This window comes from Danio rerio, chromosome 22 (assembly GCF_049306965.1).
Source record: "Danio rerio strain Tuebingen ecotype United States chromosome 22, GRCz12tu, whole genome shotgun sequence".
In the NCBI taxonomy this organism is placed as follows: Eukaryota; Metazoa; Chordata; class Actinopteri; order Cypriniformes; family Danionidae; genus Danio; species Danio rerio.
The window spans coordinates 40,244,573-40,270,018 of record NC_133197.1 but is presented as its reverse complement, the minus strand read 5'-3'; the positions used below and the strand labels follow the sequence as shown (position 1 = coordinate 40,270,018).

At 39.6% G+C, this 25,446-nt stretch overlaps 1 protein-coding gene across 2 annotated transcripts in view; it reads right to left on the bottom strand.

Annotated features, from left to right (window-relative positions):
* Window positions 1-6,374: 6,374 nt before the first annotated feature.
* wwtr1 (WW domain containing transcription regulator 1) overlaps window positions 6,375-25,446 on the bottom strand; it is a 74,206-nt gene continuing 55,134 nt past the window's right edge. The window contains exons 3-6 of one of the 2 annotated variants that reach the window (XM_005161848.6): window positions 17,769-17,980; window positions 14,714-14,835; window positions 12,985-13,097; window positions 6,375-12,544 (exon numbers count right to left, since the gene is read on the bottom strand). In XM_005161848.6, the coding sequence (XP_005161905.2) occupies window positions 12,363-12,544; window positions 12,985-13,097; window positions 14,714-14,835; window positions 17,769-17,980 (629 nt within the window). In that variant the 3' untranslated portion in view covers window positions 6,375-12,362. 2 annotated transcript variants of the gene reach the window in all.

The window sequence follows — 25,446 nt, the reverse complement described above, 5'->3', positions numbered from 1 at the left end:
AATCAGGATACATGAGTGAGCAGGCGTGCGTGTTTGGGAGCAGTGCATGTATGAATGTGTAGTCCTGGGGAATGCGGAAATGAAGTCCTGAGTTCGTGTGAGAACCAGCGATCCTCTGGGGAGCGATCGCTGGTTGTGACACCGTGATTATGAAAAATAACAATCGAGATTAAATCGTGTTAAATTGTGACACACGCACCTCTCTAAACTCCTCAACATTCACATCTCCTCAAAGCCAGACTGCAGTCAAATCATGTAAACTGACTTTTACAGCATGGGAAGGGATTGTTATTTGCATTATTTAGTGTTTATTTTATATTATTAAGTACTTAAATCATTTTTTTTAATAGCGGGAAGCTAGGAATGTACAGTTGAAGTCAGAATTATTAGCCCCCCTGAATTATTCACCCCCTGTTTATTCTTTCCTCCAATTTCTGTGTAACAGAGAGACGATTTTGTTCAACACATTTCTAATCATAACAGTGTTAATAACTCATCTCTAATAACTGATTTATTTTCTCTTTGTCATGATGACAGTAAATAATATTAGACTATTCTTCAAGACACTTCTATTTGTATGTCATGTAATTTGCATATATTTGCATATGCTGATGTATATATGAGAGCAGGACAGCTGTTGTTTATGTAGTAACCCAAGGATGTCCCGGGTCAGTGTCGCTCTGTCCATCTGCGTCCTGTTTTCTCACAGAAAATATATATATAGTCTATGTTTACAGATATACACAGATGAAGTGAGAATTATTCGCCCCCCTTTGATTTTTCTTTCTCTTTTCAATATTTCCTAAATGATGTTGAACAGATTGAGGAAATGTTCACAGTGTGTCTGATAATATTTTTTCTTCTGGAGAAAGTCTTATTTGTTTTATTTCGGCAAGAATAAAAGCAGTTCTTAATTTTTTAAACACCTTTTTAAGCTCAATATTATTAACCCCTTTAAGCTATATTTGTTTTGGATAGTCTACAGAACAAACCATCGTTATACAATAACTTGCCTAATTACCCTAACCTGCCTAGTTACCCTAATTACCCTAGTGAAGCCTTTACATGTCACTTTAAGCTGTATAGAAGTGTCTTGAAGAATATCTAGTCTAATATTATTTACTGTCATCATGACAAAGAGGAAATAAATCAGTTATTAGAGATGAGTTATTAACACTGTTATTATCAGAAATGTGTTGGAGAAATCTGCTCTCCGTTACACAGAAATTGGGCAAAAAAAATAATTCTGACCTCAACTGTTTGTCACATAATGTATTAAATTTGCATATATCAGATGTCTATATGCGCCTAAAGATTATCTAGACTTTTAAATATGCAAAGACGGCGCGCGAGCCAAAACTCTATCAGTGTTCTTACGCAACGTTATCATATCCGAGGAACCGAGAGACGGCTTTATGGGTAGTGTAAATGTTTGTTGTTCCGTGTGTCGATGTGTTATCAGGGTTTTTATGGGGGAAATGTTATTTTATAGTGGGTTTATAGGTTTCACAGCTCACATCTTCACACAGGAATGATTAACTGCATGCTCTGTGAAGCATGTGAATGATGCGTTATTACTGATTAGACTTTATGGCTGACTCAAAGCTGTAGTGTGACAGGGAAACAAACACAAAGAGTATCTCCCAGCGATAATAATAATACTTATATTCCGACATTAAGGGCTCTATTTTGATGATCCAGGCGCAAAGTCTAAAGCGCAGGGCGCAAAAGCATTAAGGGAGTGTCTGAATTCACTTTTGCTATTTTAAGGATGGAAAAATCCGCTCTGCGCAGTGGCGCACGGTCTAACAGGGTTGAGCTTATTCTCTTAATGAGTTATAGGTGTGTTTAGAGAATAAGCCAATCAGAGTCTTATCTCGCCATTCCCTTTAAGAGTCAGTTGCGTTGTGCCATAGTGCATTTGCTATTTACATGGCGACTTTGTAAGTGTAAAAACTGAACGCTTCACTAGCAAGAACACAGTTAAACAGAGCATCTGCAGCAGGAGAATGAGAGATGAGCCTCCTTATTATCTACTCTTACTTTCACTCTGGTGGATAGGGAAATGTGTTGTCATCCATTAGCCTATACATAATTAATTTAGTTTGTTAAGCGCAAAGATTTGCTTCAAAACTATTTCTAAATTCAGTTCTAATCTCCAGCAAACGAATAAATGAACAATAATAATGAAGTGTGCTCAAAAACCTGAGTTATATCCAAATACACATGCTGTGCCCCATATAGTCTAAAACCTGACAGGTGGACAAATCTAAGCTTGTTTTTAATAAAACAAATATAAATATGCAGATAATAAATAATACTGCTAATAATAATAACATTATACAGAAGCAAATTGTCATGAATAAATTGAAAAGCCCCCGTGATGAAGAAGGCATGGAGGCGGTGGTGTTTATATTTATGAGGCTAGAAAATAATAATGTTTGTAATATTTGAATCCTTTAATTGACCAGTTAAATCAGGGGTGGCAAACGTACGGCCTGCGGGCCGCATCAGGCTCGCAAATGAGTTTAATCCGGCCCGTGAGATGATTCTGTAAAGTAAAAATGAGAGGCATTTTTTTTTTATAAAAAAAATATATATATTCCAGCTGTGTCCACTGAATGGAGAAATTGCAAATTGTTAATTTCATCCAATCCAGAAGCCTAAATCTGCATCAGTTTGACAGCCCTCTCAGAGAGTAAGATCACATCTATGCCCTGCCGTACCACACTGAGGTGATCTCACCAGAAAGCGTAACTATTTCACGTGTGGTCAGTTTAGTGTCTAATTCGTAAGTTCAGTCGTACGAAAATGTACGATATAAAAAAGAAAGCGTGGCACCCAACCACACCCCTAAACCAAAGCGTCATCGGTGGATAAGCAGATCATACTAAATGCGTATGCATTTAGTAAATATTAAGCGTCTCATGTTTTATGTTGATCGTATTAAAACCAAGAAATCATTCTAAAGTTGTTGTTTTTGAATAACATTTACCATGATTTTACTGGTCCGGCCCACTTGGGAATAGATTTTCCTTCATGTGGCCCCCGAGCTAAAATGAGTTTGACACCCCTGAGCTAAATCCATTTAAAACCAGCTTGACCAGTCTGGTTTAAGCTGGACATAGCTGGTTTTGGCTGGGCTCCCAGACTGGCTAGGCTGGTCAAGCTGGTTTTAGCTGGTCATCTACCAGCCTGACCAGCTAAGGCCAGGCTAGAAATGGCTGGAAACCAGGCTGGAAATGGCCAAAACCCCTCTAAAACCCACCTGGAAATGGGCAAAACCCCTCTAAAACCCACCTGGAAATGGGCAAAACCCCTCTAAAACCAGGCTGGAAATGGCCAAAACCCCTCTAAAACCCACCTGGAAATGGGCAAAACCCCTCTAAAACCCACCTGGAAATGGCCAAAACCCCTCTAAAAACAGCCTGGAAATGGTCAAAACCCCTCTAAAACCCACCTGGAAATGGGCAAAACCCCTCTAAAACCAGGCTGGAAATGGCCAAAACCCCTCTAAAACCAGCCTTGAAATGGCCAAAACCCCTCTAAAACCAGCCTTGAAATGGCCAAAACCCCTCTAAAACCCACCTGGAAATGGCCAAAACCCCTCTAAAACCAGCCTGGAAATGGCCAAAACCCCTCTAAAACCCACCTGGAAATGGCCAAAACCCCTCTAAAACCGGGCTGGAAATGGCCAAAACCCCTCTAAAACCAGCCTTGAAATGGCCAAAACCCCTCTAAAACCCACCTGGAAATGGCCAAAACCCCTCTAAAACCAGCCTGGAAATGGCCAAAACCCCTCTAAAACCCACCTGGAAATGGCCAAAACCCCTCTAAAACCGGGCTGGAAATGGCCAAAACCCCTCTAAAACCAGCCTGGAAATGGCCAAAGCCCCTCTAAAACCCACCTGGTGGACCTGCTAAAACCAGCCAAGCAGTCTGGGCTGGTTTAATCAGTTTTTTTCAGTAGGGATAGAGTACACTAGTTCAAAAATACGATAGTACTTACTATATAGTAGTTTTAAGTGGGTTTTGTTGCAGCGTTACTGAATATTTCCTCATGTTTACATACTACACAGTAAAATATAAATGTCAGATATACTATTTTTACACGTTCCAAAAATGTTTTCCATGCAATGTCCACATTCGATTCCTCAGATGAGCTTTTACTGGTAAACAGTTCTTTAAAACTTCATGTTTTCCTTTTTTTGAGGGACAGTTTATAATATAAAGAGCATGTTTGCACTTTAAATGTGTTTGTCATCAGTCGATCAAATGATTAAAATGTTAAAGAACCTTTACTGTTTTCATCACACCATTAATTCAACAGTAATTCAGTTTTTATTGAATTAAAATCATATAAAAACAGTGTTTTTGAATAATTAAAATCAGTCACTTATAAACCAACATGAGGCCTTCAGTGCACTGTCAGTGATGACTCCAGAGTTACAAGTGTATTTTGCACAGAACAAACCTGAAACACGCATGATGCAGCGACCCCTGCTGGACACTCACAGCTCTACACTGTTTATTAATGTCTGCACTTTAACATGGGCTACTTCTACAAATGCAGTTTTTATAAAACAATACAAGCTGTGCTCTGCTATACACAATAGCTTGTAGTGTAGTATACACAATATATACTTGTAGTGTACTGATTTCGGATATTGAAATTACTGTTTAATGTTCAGCAGAAAGTTCAGTGGCGGATTCACACCTCACTTTGTCTCCTTAACCAATCACCTACCCCCTTACACTTAATTAAACCCACCCTCCCTCCCTCCCTCCCTCCATTTCCTCGCTTCCCATTCACAATCCTATAACTCTCTTCACTCCTACACGAAGGTTGAATCGAGGGGTCCAATCACTCTGTTAAACTATTACAGACAGTACCCACACTCTGAGTCTCGGGGCATAGTAGGACGCCCGATCAACTTACCCACCTGTTTACCAGTCATCTTCTTACTCCCCTTCCCCTTCATCCCACTGTTACCATCCCTACAGTAAAGTCTAAAGTGTGGCGTGGGCCATGCTGGTGAAATTTGTTGGAATGAGAATGTTCTTTAGTTTACACACACGCGCACACACACACACACACACACACACACACACACACACACACACACACACACACACACACACACACACACACACACACACACACACACACACACAATGTCTCTGTGTGTGGTTGAACTTAATAGGATTTGACATATTAATAGGAGAGGGTCTGGCTGCAGACGTGGTGCAGAGCAATCTGGGCTGCATTAATGCCTAACCCCACCCCTAACCCTACCCGTCACAGTGACAGTGATATATATATATATATATATATAAAGACACAGACAGATGTCAGACTGTTAACTCACTTTTATCATCATTTGCATGAAAGTGCAATTATTTACAGAGTAATAACAAGTATTTTAATATAACGTTTTTAAAACTAGGATGATGGTTCAATATGAATAGAACAGATCCAAGAACTGTCCATCCCAGTCAAAACAGTGGAAGTTTAGCGGGTCTCATGCTGTCATTAGCCAAAATTTCTTGACAAGCCACACATAAAGGTCGTGGTTCATCAGCTGGTCCTGTCCACGTAAATCCTAAACTCAAATACTGATCATCATATCGTCGTCTTTTGTGTTTAAGCCCTGAACTTGAAGGCTTTGAATCGGGGGGTCTCAGAAACCGATCCATTGTGTTAGCAGGCATATACCTGTATTGGCGAGCTTGCCAAACAGAAGCGAATTCACAGCTATGGCCTTTTTGACGTATTATTTTTTTAGCTTTGTTTAATTAACACGTTTAAATATAATAAAAATACATATAATAATTATATTTTTATTATATAAGATTTTTTCCCGCGCCTCCCCTGACATGCTCTGGCGCCCCCCAGGGGATGCGCTCCTCACACTTTGAAAACCCCTGTTGTAGCCCAACTAATTGTCAGTATAGACACAGTTCACCCAGAAATTCAATCCTGTCATCATTTACTGGTTTATTATTTCACCTTTATGAGTTTCTTTTGTCTGTTGAAGATAATTTGGAAAATGTTTGAAAGCCATTGAATTTTTTGGCTACCATGAAAGTCAATGGTTACAGATTTCCAACATTCTTCAAAATATCTTCTTTTGCGTTTTACAGAAGAAAGTAAGTCATAAGGTTTGGAACAAGCGGATCATGCATGGGTAAAACTCTCCTATCCTTCTGTTTGTTCACACTACGTATCTAAAACGAGCTTTTTTTTCTGACAGCTTAATTGTTTTATGTTCAATTCATGTCAAGTTGTGTTGGGACAACATGAAGCAATTGCGTGGAACCCAGCATTTTTTTACAGTGAAACAAGACAGAGAATGAAGCACAGCTCCACATTCATGCTAATAAAACTATTTTATTGATCCTTTTGATTTTATTGACAATTTGGGAGATAATCTCAGAGGTTACATCCACGATTCGCACGTACACAGTCATATTCCTCCTTGTTTTCCGAGCTTTCCAGCATGTGAGCGACTTCAGTGATCGTACAAAAGCTGAATGCAGATTTCATCTCATCCCACAACACAACAGCACACTGAAGCCTTATAATCCACTCCATTATAACACGTTATATAGGTTCTGGAGAAGCAGTTTAAATCACAGAAAACAGGCAAAAATCTTTGCATCGTTCCTCTTGGTGCGTTCTGAAACTGAAGCAAGTGTTTCTGAGAGATCAGAACAGCCCTTTCTGACCCAAAACTAAACCATTCAATCCATATAAGAGGACATCATGAGCTCAGTTTGACCTACGATTACTAAAATAAAAACTCAACCATCTGCACGATCCACAAACCAACACACTTCCTAATTCACAACCCTTCTGGAGTAACCGTACACAAAATAAGGGGGTTTATACGCCCCCTGTGTTCTATGAATATCAGACAGATCACACATGCAATACAAAAAGTAGACCTGTGTAGAAAAAAAGAAGAAAACAACAACAATAACGCTTTATCTGAAGAGGTGGTGTTCATAAGACTGTCATAAGAGCTTCATAATCATGACATGACACAGGTCGTTCATAAAATGAGATTGCATGCATGCTTAAGACTCAGTTTCGTCACTTTAAATGCAAAGATGACATGGTTTGAGATGTATTTGTCATGAGAAGTGAATAACCTGTCATAAATCTGTCATAAACATGACACAGGTCATGCATAAAATGAGACTTCATACATGTTTATGACTTATGATGAGTTTATGTCAAGTTGACAAGACAGGTTATGATGTGTTTATGTCAAGTTGACATGACAAAGACAGGTTATGATGCATTTGTCAAGTCGTTATGACAAAGACAGGTTATGATGTATTTATGTCAAGCTGCCATAACAAACATAATGACAGGTTATGATGTATTTGTCTATGTCAAGTCGTCATGACAGAGGTTATGAAGTATTTATGTCATTGTCATGACAAAGACGTTATGAATTATTTATGTCAATGCCATAATGTCGTCATGACAAAGAGAGGTTACGATGGGTTTGTCAAGTTGCCAAATATAATAGTAACAAATATAATGGCAGGTTATGATGTATTTGTCTATGTCAAATCGTCATGACAAAGACAGGTTATGATGCATTATGACAAGTTATGACAAAGACAGGTTATAATGCATTTGTCTATGTCAAGTCGTCATGACAAGGACAGGTTATAATGCATTTGTCTGTCAAGTCGTCATGACAGAGTTTATGAAAATGTCATTGTCATGACAGACATGTTATGAAGTATTTATGTCATGTCGTCTTGACAAAGACAGGTAATTCTGCATTTGTTTATGTCAAGCAACAAACGACTTTTTATAACATTTGTCATAAGCATAAATAAAATCCTATTCATATTCATGACATGTGTCATGTCATGATTATAAAGTCGTCATGATGGTCTTATCAACGATATCTCATGCTAATTCGTAACTTTTGATTTAGTGGCTAATTTGTGTTAGTTGGACGATCTCTTTTGTACATTTTTGAACGATTTGCTCATCCCCCAATGACAGTCGGGATTAGGGGCGGGGTCACAGAAGCCCCGCCTCCTTTTAAAAATCATACATTTTCACACGAATGAACGAATTACCCACTAAAATGACAAAATGTAAAATTGTAACATATCCTCGTCTTATGAACACCCCTTCAAGTAAAGTGCTACCAAAAAAAAAACGTAAAATGTTTATATATTGAACTGGATTGCAGCTGGGGTTATAAAATCAGTAATAATAATAATAATTAAAAAAAAAACATATTCAGCCCCATTAATCATCCAAACCAATGCAAAATTATCTCTGGTATAAGAAAACACTTGATGCAGATATTCCCTGAAGATACTGAGGGACTGACGATCAGCTGAATCCATACGTGTAGTGCGTCGATATTTAATATTCCTGAAAAAAGGAAACAAATCTACAATCTACTTAAAAAGTAGCTCTTGATAAATACTCAGCTGCAAAACTAATTAAATGCACCAGATGTCAAGAGCACAGAATAGAAAATAGGAATACTGCAGCAGTACATTAAAAAACAACAACAACAACAACATATATGATATGAAACGCTTGTCTACGAACGCAAACGGGAGCATCACACAATAACTACACTGGAATAACAGTAAAAACGCTTCTGAAATAGAGTCATATTCACAATGTAAAGCTTTCGACAGACGCAATGCTGCTAGTGATTTGGCAATAAATGTGAGAAATTAAAGCAGGGTCAATCTCATGAGCACACCGAGACATTGATGATTCTTGATCTAGGTTAAAGTCGGGAATAAAGATAGGATAACTGAATCAACTTAAATACGTTTATATTTTTAGCGTATTAAAACAGGCGGAAAATTAGGTAATAACGTTTAGATTGTTGAATTTGATTGTAATTCTCAGTGATGATTCTCTTAGCAATAAATTTAATAAAAATGCATTCACACTTTAAAATAATGGTCTGATGGTCTTACGTTAACGTTTAGTAATACATTATTAAAATCCACATTTACGCTCATTTACATTAGTTCACGAACTAACAATGACCAGCTTTATTTTCATTAGCAAGTGTTAACAAAGATGAATAAATACTGTATCATTCATTGTTTGTTAGTGTTAGTAAATACACTAACCAAAAGTATTACGATCCTGAAATCTGTCTTATTGTTATTCTTGAGCCAGATTTATTTTCAGAAATGCGAGTTTATATATTGTACGAAAGATTGCAAAGCACACTCAGCGTTTATTTACATCAACATACCAAAAAAAATCGACCAAACAATCGCCCTTCGCACAGATCTGTAGAAACAACACTGCAATATGTTTGCCAGGCCAGTAGGTGGCAGTATTTTGTAAACACTATGCGTCTGGAATCGTCTACAATATTATGAAGACGAACAATAAAAAGTCATTTATACTGAACGTAATACAAACATAAGTATAACAGCACAGCTTTCGCAGTAGTGTATTGTAGTTATTCGCTTGTTAAGTGTGACGTCATGATTCCAGGGCCAATCGCTCTATTAAACTGTATAGGAAGACTCAACTAATGATAATAATAAACGTTTACAAAGCGATGTAATACTTTCGAAAATCATGATCGCATTATATATATATACAACAGTTCTGTCTGGTTCTGATTGGCTGATAGCCGTGCAATATTTTGCCAGTAACATCACACAAAGGCCTCTTCACCCTTCACCTTTGTGTATTACTCCGCCCACATACAGCCAGCAACAAGCAGACAGACACTCTACAGTTTGAGGCGTTTTTAGCGGAGAAAGTAGTTGTTTAGATTGCAACTATGCTCATTTATAAGAATAGAGCCTATTTTAAATATTTACTATTTCTGAGAGCTTGTCGGCGGCCATTAGCCTGCCATAGAGTAGACCAAAGACGTTGACGTTTCCATCCACAAGATGGCGACAGAACCGCATAATAAGCCCTTACGCTTAGAAGATATAACAGTCTGATTTCTAACTACAGCTGGTCAAATCATTATTAAACTGGAAAGCACCTGCCATCACTTCCGTTTTTAATGGGAGTATCCCGAATTTCAGACCAATCTCCCGCAACCAGGGAGTAATACTACAGAGGATATGTATAGTGAGTTTGGAATAACTCGATTGGCTTGCTAACGATTACAGATTAGAGACCAGCTGAGATCAATCATATCACGTGCTCCTTTCGAAATTAGTTTGTAAAGCTTCACATATTATTAAATATTACAATTACAACAACAGCAGTTCTCGCGCACAATACGCATCTGGTTCAGTGATTGCCTAGCAACAGAAAAAGCGCAGTGCACTTCTTTTTTTCATGTCAACAAATAAAGGCAGTGCGGTGCGCCTCTCGTTTTCAGAACGAAAAAAGCATATTCGGTGTGATCCGCCCCTAATTGGTCACTAATATTAGCTACAAGTTTATTATGTTTCCGTCTCACAGTATTAACAATAACTCTTTCACACAAATCTAAAACCAGCACAAATAAGTGTAAAACTTTTTTTGGGGGAAATTATAACATTTTTTTTTACTTGATTCACATGCAGTACTTTAAAATGCGAATTACCACAGGCCGATGGAAACCTGACTGCTGTTGCGTAAACTAAAAGCTTTTACATTTGTAGTTGAAAATAGTGTCATATATAAACAACCCAAGCTCATTCTGAAAACGTAGCCCCGCGGACGTTTCTGGAGACCGCGATTTACGTGGCCAAAGGTACGTATGGCCACATTTGGTTTTTTCGAGCGAACGCTATGGGGCGGTGTATGGGCCGCTGTGGTGGCTCGCTGGCTACGACGGCTCACCTCTGTGTGGAGGGCTTTCCCGCCGCAACCAGTTTGTCCGCTTAGCTCGCAGTGTTACGTCGGCAGAGCGGAGGCCCGGAGGAGGAGGAGCCGGCCGCGGCAACAACAGGCTTCAAGTTCGGGGAAGAGCAGTTCCAGAAATCAGGTAAGATGAAAAACAGAATCCAAAAAATGAAGGCACACGAGTTTGTGACGGGGCGAGAATGTGGGGAAATATGAAGAACGCGGTCAAATTCGAACGAGGCCTTTTGCTTTGCTTTTCTGGACGGCTTTTCTTGACGCTTGGGTTTAGGGAAGGAGGAGGAGGGTGGCTAGGTTGGCCAATTGACCGGCTGCCCAGTCGATTGTTCCGTCATTCAGTCCGTCAGTCGGACAGACGGTTGCTCGACAGCGACCTCTGGCGGCTTTTCGCACGAGAACAGCGCAGTCGTGAATGGCGCGCGCTCCCGAGAGGCGTTCAAGACGCGAAAAAGCGCAGCACAGCAGCCTCTTGCGGATTCGCGAAAACAAAAACTGCAAAAATACGTACCTCCCAAGACGTAATTCGCGGCCTCCAGAAACGTCCGCGAGGCTACGTTTCGACAATGAGCCTGAGTTGTATAATAATGCTGTAAGAAAAAAAGTAACTCAGGAATTGTTATCGTTGTGTGTTTGTTCGTTGGCGTAAATGAGCTTTTACGCCCGATTCATTCTGGGCTTCAGTGTCAACGATTGACAGAGGGCGTTGCGATCAGCATAGCAGTGTCAGCCAATGAAATTATTCAGCAATCGGCCACTATCTGAGCTGGTGTGTTTGCATACGGTGATCTGATTGGCTGACGCTTTTGTCAGTGCTTGAAAAAGTTGAGAAAGTCCCAACTTCTGCAGCAAGCAACGCCTCTATAGCGGCGCCGACTGATCCACAATGCAATTCGGCAACGCTTGATGTCAACCCTATCAAAGTGAACAGGAAGCGGAGACGCTGACGCCCCGTGTGAATGGGGTGTTACACACGACTGAGTGGCTTCATGAGACTGACCCAGTAAAGCTGGACTCTCTTCTGGGTTACCTGTGCTGCAATACACACATCAGCGTGATCAATCTAAACACAAACACACATGTACCTTGTTCTTATATCCCGGTGGGGACTCTCATAGCCATAATGATGTTTCTACTGTACAAGCCATATATTTCATCACCCCTCCCCCCAACAACACCCTTAAACCCAAACCAAATCCTCAAAACACTTCATTCAGTCTTATTTATAAGCATGTTTACCTCAATTTTGGTCCCCACGGTGACACAAGTCCACATGAGTCTGTGTGCATTCAGCTTTAGGTCCCCACTGAGATATATAAACAAGTACACACACACATGAACACACAGTGCTGTTTGATTGGCCAATGCTCGCTTATTTGTTCACAGGCTAAACACTTTGGCTTTGTTCTTTGACTTTGAGAGCACAAATCCGACAGCTAAAGTAGTGAGACTAGAGGAAGAGGCTGATTGAATATATAATATAATAGATATATTTATATAAAGAGTCTTTAGTGTGTGAGTGTGTGCGAGTCTAGAGCCAGGTGAGGAAGGGCTCGCTCTTGTTCAGGACCGACTCTACGTCGTTGAGGATGGGCATCAGGTCTGTACCCTCCAGGGTGCCCAGGTCCACGTTGGTGCCCGGCATGGAGTCCAGGAAGTCTGGGAAGCGGCTCTGTGGTGGGACGTTCATGCTCACAGGAACCATGTTTTCCCCTGCAGACGGAAGAGAACAGATGTGAGGAAACGGTCACGCTTTAGTTTAGGACACAATTCACGGTATTAACAAATCATTAGCTAACAATGCTAGCTTAAGGGCACCTATGATGCAAAATCCACTGACGGAAGCTGTTTAAGCCGAACCGTGTTCAGGTAGAGTGTGTCCACGGTCATATTGCAGTGATTTTAACACAACAAGTCTTTTTTAAAAGGTTTTTCATTCAAATAGGATTTAAATCCCAGTGACTTTGAGACCGCAACATGACATTTCTCCTCCAAACATGACATTTCTCCTCCCTTTTCGACTGTTTTAGCTGTAAAATAACTCCAAACCTCTTAGAACGCCGATCAGCCAATCAGAATCAAGCCCTCAGTAGCCCTGTGGTATAACACCACACAATGTTTTTATGGCTGTACAGCATGGGGGTGTTTTGTACCTGTGTCCATGTCCTCCATGTTGTTGAGGAAGTCTTCAGGAGTGGTCGGGATGCTGTAACAGCCCAGGCCTAGTCCACTGTCTGTGCTCTGCTCCCGCGAGTGATACGGCCCACTGCACACACACACACAAACACACACACACACCAAAGTTGATGAACATAATCCTTAGGTATCCATCGCTTTTAAACTGAACAAACTGTATTTTCTACCCCCCTCCCCCAACACTACACCTAACCCTGCCTCTGACAGGAAACTGTGTGTAGTTTCCTCATTCTGTGTGATTTATATACTTTTGGGGACATCGGCAATGTCCTTATGATTCACCTTCTTCAATAATACAATAATAATAATAATAATATTTGTCACAAACACTTTTATAACCTTATCCACAACCATAATACACATTTGTGTCCTGATATGTCTCAAATACTTTCATATAAGATTAATGATAGTGTTTATGGCCTAACCATAGCCCTAACCCTAACCATAATACACATTTGTGCCCTGATATGTCTTAAACATGTTTATGTAAGGTTAATAACAGTGTCTATGGCCTAACCATAGCCCTAACCCCAACCATAATACACATTTGTGTCCTGATATGTCATAAACAAGTTTATATCTGGCTAAAGATATTATCAATGGCCTACCTACAGCCCTAATCCTAACCATAACAGACATTTGTGTCCTGATATGTCTCAAATACTTTTATATAAAATTAATGATAGTGTCTATGGCCTAACCATAGCCCTAACCTTAACCATAATACACACTTATGTCCTGATACTGTATATCTCAAACACTTTTATATAGGGTTAATGATAGTGTCTATGGCCTAACCATAGCCCTAACCCAAACCATAATACACATTTGGGTCCTAATATATCACAAATACTTTTATATAAAATTAATGATAGTGTTTATGGCCTAACCATAGCCCTAACCTTAACCATAATACACACTTATGTCCTGATACTGTATATCTCAAACACTTTTATATAGGGTTAATGATAGTGTCTATGGCCTACCCATAGCTCTAACCCTAACCATAATACACATTTGGGTCCTAATATATCACAAATACTTTTATATAAGGTTAATGATAGTGTCTATGGCCTACCCATAGCCCTAACCTTAACCATAATACACATTTGTGTTCTGATATGTCACAAACAAGTTTATGTCTGGCTAAATATATTATCAATGGTCTACCCACAGCCCTAACCCTAACCATAATAGACATTTGTGTCCTGATATGTCTCAAATACTTTTATATAAGATTAATGATAGTGTTTATGGCCTAACCATAGCCCTAACCCTAACCATAATACACATTTGTATCCTGATATGTCACAAACAAGTTTATATCTGGCTAAAGATATTATCAATGGCCTAACCATAGCCCTAGCCCTAACCATAATACACATTTGTGTCCTGATATGTCACAAACACTTTAATATAAGATTAATGATAGTGTCTATGGCCTAACCATAGCCCTAACCCCAACCATAATACACACTTGTGTCCTGATATGTCTCAAACACTGTTATATAGGGTTAATGATAGTGTTTATGGCCTACCCATAGGCCTAACCTCAACCATAATACACATTTGTGTCCTGATATGTCACAAACACTTTTTTATAGGGTTAATGGTAGTGTTTATGGCCTAACCATAGCCCTAACCCCAACCATAATACACATTTGTATCAGTGTATTGGACACTTGCCTGTTGAGGAAGGGGTCTGCGCTGTTATTGGGCATGTTTCCCGCACTCATCGCTGGAGAGCCGATGGCTGGAGCCACTGGCGGCAGATTATCAGAGTCCATGGGGAGCTGCCGGAGCGCCACCTCCTGGAGAAACACACACACACACTGTAACCCCAATCACCACAGCTGGATCAGCTCTTGTACTTTTATTAAGTCTGGGTCTCTAGTACTTTATACATCTCAGGTCTTATTGTGCTCGTGTGGAAGTAAAGTCTTTTGATTCATTTGACACAACAAATGACAATGAACGGTCAAACCACTAACTAGGTTTTGATAAATAAGCTAAATACTCTAAGTATGGTTTGTTATGATTGGACATTATCTAGCTGAGACGCAATCTACACAATCAATATATTCAGACAATCCCTCTGAAAGTTGTCCACACAAGGTTCAACTTCCCAGCAATGCATATTACTAATAAAAAATAAAGTTTAGATATGTTTATGAATGACTTAATTTCAACCCAAGCTCATTCTGGAAACGTAGCCCCGCGGACGTTTCTGGAGACCGCGATTTACGTGGCCGGAGGTACGTACGAACGCGTTTAGTTTTATTCGAGCGAACACTGCAGGGCGGTGTGGCGCCGCTCTGCTCCTCCTCTTCGCGCTCGCCGGCTGACGGCTCGCCTCCGAGTGGAGGGCTTTCCCGATGCAACCAGTTTGTCCGCTTAGCTCACAGCGTTGCGTCTGCGGAGCGGAGGTCCCGGAGGAGGAGGAGCCGACCGCGGGGACGACGACCGGGATCGAGTCCGGGGAACAGCGCTTCCAGAAATCAGGTAAGATGAAAAACAAAATCCGAAAAATAAGAGCGAGAACGCGGCGGGATCCGAAAACGCGGTCGAAATCGAAGACGAGGGCTTTTGCTTTTTTTTTGTTTGTTTGTTTTTCTGGACAGCTTTTGCAAACCGTCACTCGGGTTTAGGGAAGGAGGAGGAGGAAGAGGATGGGCGGTAGGGTCAGCCGATCCGGCGGCTTTTCGCGCGAGAACAGTGCGGACACGAACGGCGCGCACTCCCGAGAGGCGCCCTAGACGCAAAAAAGCGTGCACAGCAGGCTCTCGCGGATCCGCGAAAACGTCCGCGGGGCTACGTTTCCACAATGAGCCCGGGTTGCTTAATTTACTAAGGAGACAAACATTGTATTTTTGACTATTCCCAGTGTCATATACAGTTGATGTCCAAAATTATTCACCCTGCTGTGAATTTACTTATGTATTTTTTCAAATATTTCCCAAATGATGTTGAACAGATTCAGGAATTTTTCCTATCATATTTTTTCTTCTACAGAAAGTCTTATTTGTTTCATTTCGGCTAGAATAAAAGCAAGACCTAACAGTTTTAAACCCATTTTTACGTGAATACTGTTAGCCCCCTTCAGCAATATTAGTGTTGGATTGTCTCAAGAACAAACCACTGTTATACAATGACTTGCCCAATTACCCTAACTTTACCCTAATTACCCTAGTGAAGCCTTTAAATGTCACTGTAAGCTGAACACTAGTGTCTTGAAGAATATATAGTCTAATATTATGTGCTGTCATCATGGAGTTCAGGAGGGCTAATAATTCTGATTCAGCTGTATATATATATATATATGTGAGTGTGTCTGTGAGCATGTGAGTTAGAGGGTGGAGTGTGTTCACAGAAACAGCTGCATGACAACAATCCAGGACATCCAGCAGCAGAAACCAGCAGCTGAATCATCTTTTTAACCTCCTTTTTCAGTCTCGGTGCGCAAACAGCATGTGCTCTGGCATAAAAACACGTCCATCATCACAAGCGGAGTTAATGGAGTCAGCAGAGAGTCAGAGAGGCAGAAGATAAACACTTTCTGTGTGAGGTCTTTCTCAATCGCTGATTTATGCTGCTGAACATCAGCACCAGCAGGGGGCGCCACAGTGAAACACGCGTTATTAAAACTGGCCTATGTGCTGGAACTCATTTATTTCAGTTCTACGTCTCCCTTTTGGGAACAAACACTTCTTATTGGCATATTTACATATTATATTTAATAGAGAGACGAAAGATGTTCAACGTTATCTTATTTCAAATGTGAAGTTTTCAGTTAGTTTAGCAAGTCATTTATTCTTAGTTAATTATTTACATTTGTGCCAATGCAACATTTTGTTTGAGTTTACCAGCATTACTAGAAATAAACAACGTGATATACATTATGAAATGATTTTAAACATAATAATCATTCATCTTCCTTCAGCTTAGTCCCTTAATTATCAGGGGTCGCCACAGCGGAATGACCCGCCAACTATTCCAGCATATGTGTTACACAGCGGATGCCCTTCCAGCTGCAACCCAGTACTGGGAAACACCCATACACACTCAATTATAATGGTGCGGTGGGGGCGTGTGCGTGCGATGTATCTGAAGAGCGGTTGGGGGCGAGGAGTTGCGCACGACGTATTTGAAGAGCGGTGGGGGCGAGTTTCCCCGCGACGTACCTGAAGTTTCTTACAGACTTCAACAGAGTGTCAAAATCTTGATGGCTCTGTGGGTCTCGTCTATCAAATCTGAGCTTTATCTTGTATTTTCTATTGGATTGAGGTCAGGTGATTGGCTGGGCCATTCTACAGCTTGATTTTCTTTCTCTGAAAGCATCTGAGAGTCTCCTCGGCTGTGTTTTGGATCATTGTCTTGCTGAAATGTTCATCTTCATCCTCCTGCTAATGTAGATGTTGGACTGAAGCAGCTGATGTTCATTTACACTGAGGAAGGGCGGAGGCTTGCTGAAGAACTACTGAGAGATTTCAGCTGCTGTCTGGGCTTTCCATGTCTTTCTACACCTTCCTTTCTTCATGTGTTCAATACTGTTTCTCTGCATCATTTCATTTTAACTTCATTTGTAAACTAATTACTTTTGTTTTCTTCGCATATATGAATTGCCAACATTTGGTGCACATATCAAGTCAACAGCACCTTTAGAAATATGCGTTGAGAAAAATGATGATGTGTTCAACACATATTTCCCCCACTGCATGTGTGTTGTATGTAGTGCATTCACCTGTCGCATGAGCTCCTCCTGTCTCCTCTGGATGCGCTCTCTCTCCATCTGGATGCGCTGGAGCCTCATCTTCTGCTGGTGCTGCTGCGCGCTCAGGTTCATCATGGGCTGAGAGCTCTGCTGCTGAGGGGCCTGCACCGGGACTTGCACTGGGACCTGCTGCTGCTGCTGGAGGTGCTGCTGCTGCTGCTGGTGCGCCTGCTGGTTCAGCACTGCAGAAACACACAACACACACACACAACCGTCACACAACACACCTCACTAACATGCAATTCAATATGGAGAACAAACTGAAGTCATGTTTGTTTACACTGCAGCCATATTTGTTTACACTGCAGCCATGTTTGTTTAGACAGCAGCCATGTTTGTTTACACTGAAGTCACGTTTGTTTACACTGCGGCCATGTTTCTTAACAATGCAGCCATGTTTGTTTACACTACTGCCATATTTACACTGCAGCCATGTTTGTTTACACTGAAGCCATGCTTGTTTACACTAAAACCATGTTTGTTTACACTAAAACCATGTTTGTTTACACTGCAGCCATGTTTGTTTAGACAACAGCCATGTTTGTTTAGACTGCAGCCATGTTTGTTTAGACTGCAACCACGTTTGTTTACACTGAAGCCATGTTTGTTTACACTAAAACCATGTTTGTTTAGACTGAAACCACGTTTGTTTACAATGAAGCCATGTTTGTTTACACTGAAACCATGTTTGTTTACACTGAAGCCATGTTTGTTTACACTGAAACCATGTTTGTTTACACTGAAACCATGTTTGTTTAGACTGCAACCACCTTTGTTTACACTGTGGCCATGTTTGTTTACACTGCTGCCACATTTGTTTACACTGCAGCCACATTTGTTTACACTGCAGCCATATTTGCTTACACAAGTCATATTTGTTTACACTGAAGCCATATTTGTTTACGCTGAAGCCATTTTTGTTTACACTGCTGCTATATTTGTTTACACTGCAGCCATATTTGTTTACACTGCAGCCATGTTTGTTTAGACAGCAGCCATGTTTGTTTACACTGAAGTCACGTTTGTTTACACTGCGGCCATGTTTCTTAACAATGCAGCCATATTTGTTTACACGAGCCATATTTACACTGCAGCCATGTTTGTTTACACTGAAGCCATGCTTGTTTACACTAAAACCATGTTTGTTTACACTGAAACCATGTTTGTTTATACTGCAGCCATGTTTGTTTAGACAACAGCCATGTTTGTTTAGACTGCAACCACGTTTGTTTACACTGAAGCCATGTTTGTTTACACTAAAACCATGTTTGTTTAGACTGCAACCACGTTTGTTTACACTGAAGCCATGTTTGTTTACACTGAAACCATGTTTGTTTACACTGAAGCCATGTTTGTTTACACTGAAACCATGTTTGTTTAGACTGCAACCACGTTTGTTTACACTGTGGCCATGTTTGTTTACACTGCTGCCACATTTGTTTACACTGCAGCCACATTTGTTTACACTGCAGCCATATTTGCTTACACAAGTCATATTTGTTTACACTGAAGCCATATTTGTTTACGCTGAAGTCATTTTTGTTTACACTGCTGCTATATTTGTTTACACTGCAGCCATATTTGTTTACACTGCTGCTATATTTGTTTACACTGCAGCCATATTTGTTTACACTGAAGCCATGTTTGTTAACACTACGGTCATGTTTGTTTACACTGCAGCCATATTTGTTTACACTGAAGCCATGTTTGCTTACACTACGGCCATGTTTGTTTACACTGCAGCCATATTTGTTTACACTGCAGCCATGTTTTGTATTTGTTTACACATATATAATATACAAGCAGAGTAAATTGTCTTTCACAATGGAGGTAGAAAGCACTGCGCTATGAAACCCATTCATTTTAATGAGCGTTTGTTTGTTGCTGTGCCGACCCAATGCAACAGTCAAAGGTCAAAATAGCTCAGTGTTCGGCTCTGTGGATATTCCACTCGTGTACACCTATGCTTATATATGCATGCATTATGGAATATCTGAAAAAAAAAACACCAACGTTGGATCAAGTTAAATTGTCGATTAAGACATATTTACTGAAGCGATAGTTTGTTGTGTACTGTTTCTGTATTTAGAACGTTTTTATTCTTATTTTATGCGTTTAATATCTTCTATTGTAGTGATTTGGAATTTAGATAAGCACAATACAAATAAAACACACAATTATTATTATTATTATTATTATTATTTATTATTATTTTTATTATCAACCGAAAATGCTTACTGGAAAAAACAAAGTCTGCTCAAATAACTTGCTGACAACATTTTAATCATCAAGTTTTTGAGATAAATAAACAAAATGTTATATTTTTATGAAATAATATATTGTAATAAAAATGTTCTCATTTTTATAGATATTTTGCAAGATATTAGTCATTAAAAATTGTAACATAGAATATATTATTATCTAATATTTAATTTTTATTAATAATTTTTGACAATAATTTTTTTACAGTATTTTCTATAATATTATAATACATTTTGTTTTATTTAGACTAGAATAAAAGCTGTTTTTAATTGTTTTAAAGCCATTTTAGGGTCAATATAATAATAATAAAAGTAATAATAATAATAATAATAATAATAATAATAATAATAATAATAATAATAATAATAATAATAATAATAATAATTCCTTACATTTATACAGCGCTTTTCTGGACACTCAAAGTGCTTTACACAATGGGGGGGAATCCTCTCATGCACCACCAGTGTGCGGCATCCACCTGGATGATGAGACGGCAGCCAGACCACACACCACACACCAGCTGATTGGTGGAGAGGAGACAGAGTGACTAAGCCAATTATGATATATGATTATCCCCCTTCAGCAATTTTAGTTTTGGATTGTCTCCAGAACAAACCACTGCTATACAATGACTTGCCTAATTACACTAACTTTACCCTAATTACCCTAGTGAAGCCTTTAAATGTCACTTTAAGCTGAATACTAGTGTCGTGAAGAATATCTAGTCTAATATTATGTGCTGTCATCATGACAAAGAGAAAACAAATGAGTTATTAGAGATGAGTTATTAAAACGTTGTTTACGTTACGAGTTATTATTGTTTACAAATGTGTTGAACAAAATTCTGCTCTCCACCAACCAGAAATTGAGCAAAAAATATATCCAGAGGAGGTAATACTTCAGACTTTAACCATATATGATCATATATAGCCTTATTTGTTGCATATATGACATGTCATATACCGTATGTAATTTGAATACATTGCCATACATCAGATTTCTATATATGCGACAAGAGTTCTTCAGCTAATACTTTGCTGAGCTCCTGAGAAGAGAGAGAGACTGTGTGTGTGTGTCTATGACCCGTGAGCATGTGTGTGTGTGTGTGTGCGGTGTGTTTATCTGTCGGGTAAACCACTTTCACATGGAGAGAACATTCCTGTAAAAGCCAGATGTGCGCTGAAAGAGTTGTGGGAGACGACACAAACAAAACTCTCCAGATCACGGCAGCAGCTCGAGCTCATTCCCTGATTAATGTGCAGCTTACTTCAAAATAAAAAAGGCTAACGTGAAGCACGTGACCCGGCTCTGTGTTCAGTTCTGCTTGGTGAAAACCAGAACCAGTGAAACTTTTATTAATTCGATTTTAACTCTTGCTTATTAAGAGAAAAGCATTTATGATCCGCCTGATAGGAACACAGCTTTTTATTACTAAATAGGCTCATTTTACAGCTCAGCTAGAGTTAAATAGCTTAGTTTTACCATGTTTGAATCCATTTAGCTGATCTTTTACAGAATTAAGATGTCTGCCATCATATCTTATAAACTCACGACCACAAAAATACACAAAAAGGCTAATTTTTTTGTAATATATGTTTATAACATATGCTGATTTTTTAGGAAGGACTCTGAGAATTCAGAGAATTCTGGCCCAGATTTGGCATAAATCTGGCACAGCAGGCATTCATCCGCACTGGCAGACAGCATGTGGGCCAAAAATGGCCCTGGTTTGGTAGAGATGGCATCGTCTTTAAGGCGGCACACAATACTTGGGCCAGAAGTAAATTGTAGTATTTGGCCCAGAAATGTAATATTTGGCCCAGATGGTAATAATTAATATGTGGGCCAGATGTAAAATGAAGTATTTGGCCCAGATGGTAATAATTAATATATTGGACAGTTGTAAAATGTAATATTTGGCCCAGATGGTAATAATTAATACATGGGACAGATGTAAAATGTAGTATTTGGCCCAGATGGTAATAATTAATACATGGGACAGATGTAAAATGTAATATTTGGCCCAGATGGTAATAATTAATACATGGGACAGATGTAAACTGTAGTATTTGGCCCAGATGGCAATAATTAATACATGGGACAGATGTAAAATGTAGTATTTGGCCCAGATGGTAATAATTAATATATGGGACAGATGTAAACTGTAGTATTTGGCCCAGATGGTAATAATTCATATGTGGGACAGATGTAAACTGTAGTATTTGGCCCAGATGGTAATAATTAATATATGGGACAGATGTAAAATGTAGTATTTGGCCCAGATGGTAATAATTCATATGTGGGACAGATGTAAACTGTAGTATTTGGCCCAGATGGTAATAATTCATATATGGGACAGATGTAAACTGTAGTATTTGGCCCAGATGGTAATAATTAATATATGGGACAGATGTAAAATGTAGTATTTGGCCCAGATGGTAATAATTCATATGTGGGACAGATGTAAACTGTAGTATTTGGCCCAGATGGTAATAATTCATATATGGGACAGATGTAAACTGTAGTATTTGGCCCAGATGGTAATAATTAATATATGGGACAGATGTAAACTGTAGTATTTGGCCCAGATGGTAATAATTCATATGTGGGACAGATGTAAACTGTAGTATTTGGCCCAGATGGTAATAATTCATATATGGGACAGATGTAAACTGTAGTATTTGGCCCAGATGGTAATAATTAATATATGGGACAGATGTAAACTGTAGTATTTGGCCCAGATGGTAATAATTCATATGTGGGACAGATGTAAACTGTAGTATTTGGCCCAGATGGTAATAATTCATATATGGGACAGATGTAAACTGTAGTATTTGGCCCAGATGGTAATAATTAATATATGGGACAGATGTAAACTGTAGTATTTGGCCCAGATGGTAATAATTCATATGTGGGACAGATGTAAACTGTAGTATTTGGCCCAGATGGTAATAATTAATATATGGGACAGATGTAAAATGTAGTATTTGGCCCAGATGGTAATAATTCATATATGGGACAGATGTAAACTGTAGTTTTTGGCCCAGATGTTAATAACTGATATCTGGGCCAGATGTAAAATGTAGTATTTGGCCCAGATGTTAATAAGTGATATGTGAGACAGATGTAAAATGTAGTATTCGACCCAGATGGTAATAATAGCTAATATGTGGGCCAGATGTAAAATGTAATGGTAATCTGGGCCAAGACTTTTCTGCACACGTCATCTATAAGACATGCTTATTTCCCTCATTTACAATATTAAACATGTTTACAGATTGATATTTGTCTCATCCCAGAACTCTGTGCTTAGTGGTTCTGGAGAATATTAACCGATGCTTCAGTATAATGTGAACATATAATCTCTCTGTGAGAGTTTACTGCAAATGCCACATCCATAATGCTGGAACTGCTCTCAAATCTCCAACCCAGAGTTTGACAAAGTAAATCAGCACATTACCTCTCAAACATGTTAAAGAATCAATCAAAATAAAAAACAGCCCATGATCCTGTGTGTGTACGGCAGCTCTACTATAAATGGCTTTCTGTCGCGGAGGCTTACATAACGCACAAGTGAACAGATTCAGACTGGCACTAACCCAATTTCCTTGTTAGACTAAAACGCAGTGATTTTCCAGACCTGCTGTGGACAATTTCAGCCAGTCAATAGTGCGGTGAGCGGGAAGACGACACATTATGATAAACCGGGTCAAAAAGTCAACGCTTTATCAACACATCTGCATTATGCACGCAAACCGGTCTCTAACAATGAAATAAACTGCATTAATCAGCAAGCAGGAGCCGAGGATTGTCACGGTTTGCTTGCTTTAGAAGATTGCAAACATCAGAAGGATCCTCGAGGTGAGGCTGGTGTTATGGATGAGGTGGAGGAGTTGGCAAACAAGCCAGTTGGGAGAAGGAAAGATGGACTTATATGGCCAGATGAAGAGGAAACCTTTGATACACACTGAAAAAGATCTGCATTACGGGATGCTGATCTCTGCTCTGTCCACTTTTGATGTCGTAAATTCAACTCTACAGTTTAAGAAAGTGACTTTTATTGACATTTTAGTCATTTGAAATAGTATAAAGAAATAATATATAGAGTGTGGAGTTTGCATGTTCTCCCCTCGGGTTTCCTCCAGGTGCCCTCACAGTCCAAACACATGCACTATCAGGGAACTGGATGAACTGGCTTTAGTGTATGTGTGTGGATGAATGTGTATGGGTGTTTTCCAGTAGTGGGTTGCGCCCAGAAGGCCATCCGCAGCGCAAAACATATGCTGGAATAGTTAGCGGTTCATTCCACTGTGGCGACCCCTGATAAATAAGGAACTAAGCCAAGAGAGAAAGAGAGATTGGACAGACTCTATTGAGCTGCTAAAGCCACACCAACAATGCGCTTCTTGTTTCATTGATTTCCCAGAAACGCCATCAGCTGTCCAACACGCTCAGCAGAAATGACAGGAGAAAAGAACAATATCCAGTCCCAAACGTCTGCGAGACGTTACGGGACATCCTGTGCCCATAATCAGTGCAAGAAATGCTTTCTTATTTAGAGTTTGTGCCGTGTTTCTGGTCCAAACAGCTCAAATGTTGAAATTAAGAAGCATTTTTTAGACAAACAAGACATATGGAGGTCTATTTTAAAAGTCTATTTTAAAAGTTCAGTCACATTAACATCCGACTCTTTTTAAAATGGTTATGTGCCTTTTTATACAGCGCATGTACACTTCTGCTCTCGGCTGTATGTGTCCGTTTTCCCCCTGTAAACATCTACAATCGTGCCCAGCGACTGCAATGTATCTGTATGCGTCAGCGTCCCGTGAGTTTACATTTGAAATCATGCAGTATATTAAGTATAGACATCCCACGTCTCCCTGAGGCGCCGCCACCGCCCCCCTCCCCTACCTGTTTTACTACTCAAGGCAGCAGCACTTCAGTCAAGACGGCAGCAGTGCATTGTTGAGCATGCGTATTACTATTACGGTCATTTTGTCAACCGCTTTAAATGTAAGGAGTAAAAGTAGAAAGTTGTCCGAAAAATAAATGGTGTAGTAAAGTACTGACACCCGAAAAATCTACTTAAGTACAGTAATGAAGTATTTAATATTCCATCTCTGAAATGAAGCGAGTATCTGCTTAAAACAAGCTCAATAATCTTATGCCTAAAGGAAAAACTGGATTATTTTCCTCAGTTTTCCTGGCAGATTGTTGTTTGCTTTAAAAACTCATTGGCTCATCATTTCTTAAACCAACAACAAACGTTTTGTTCATGAGTGAGGGAAGGATGGAGCGTGAGATTGACAGGCGGATTGGTGCAGCGGCAGCAGTAATGCAGTGGATGCACAGATCCGTTGTGGTGAAGAAGGAGCTGAGCCGAAAG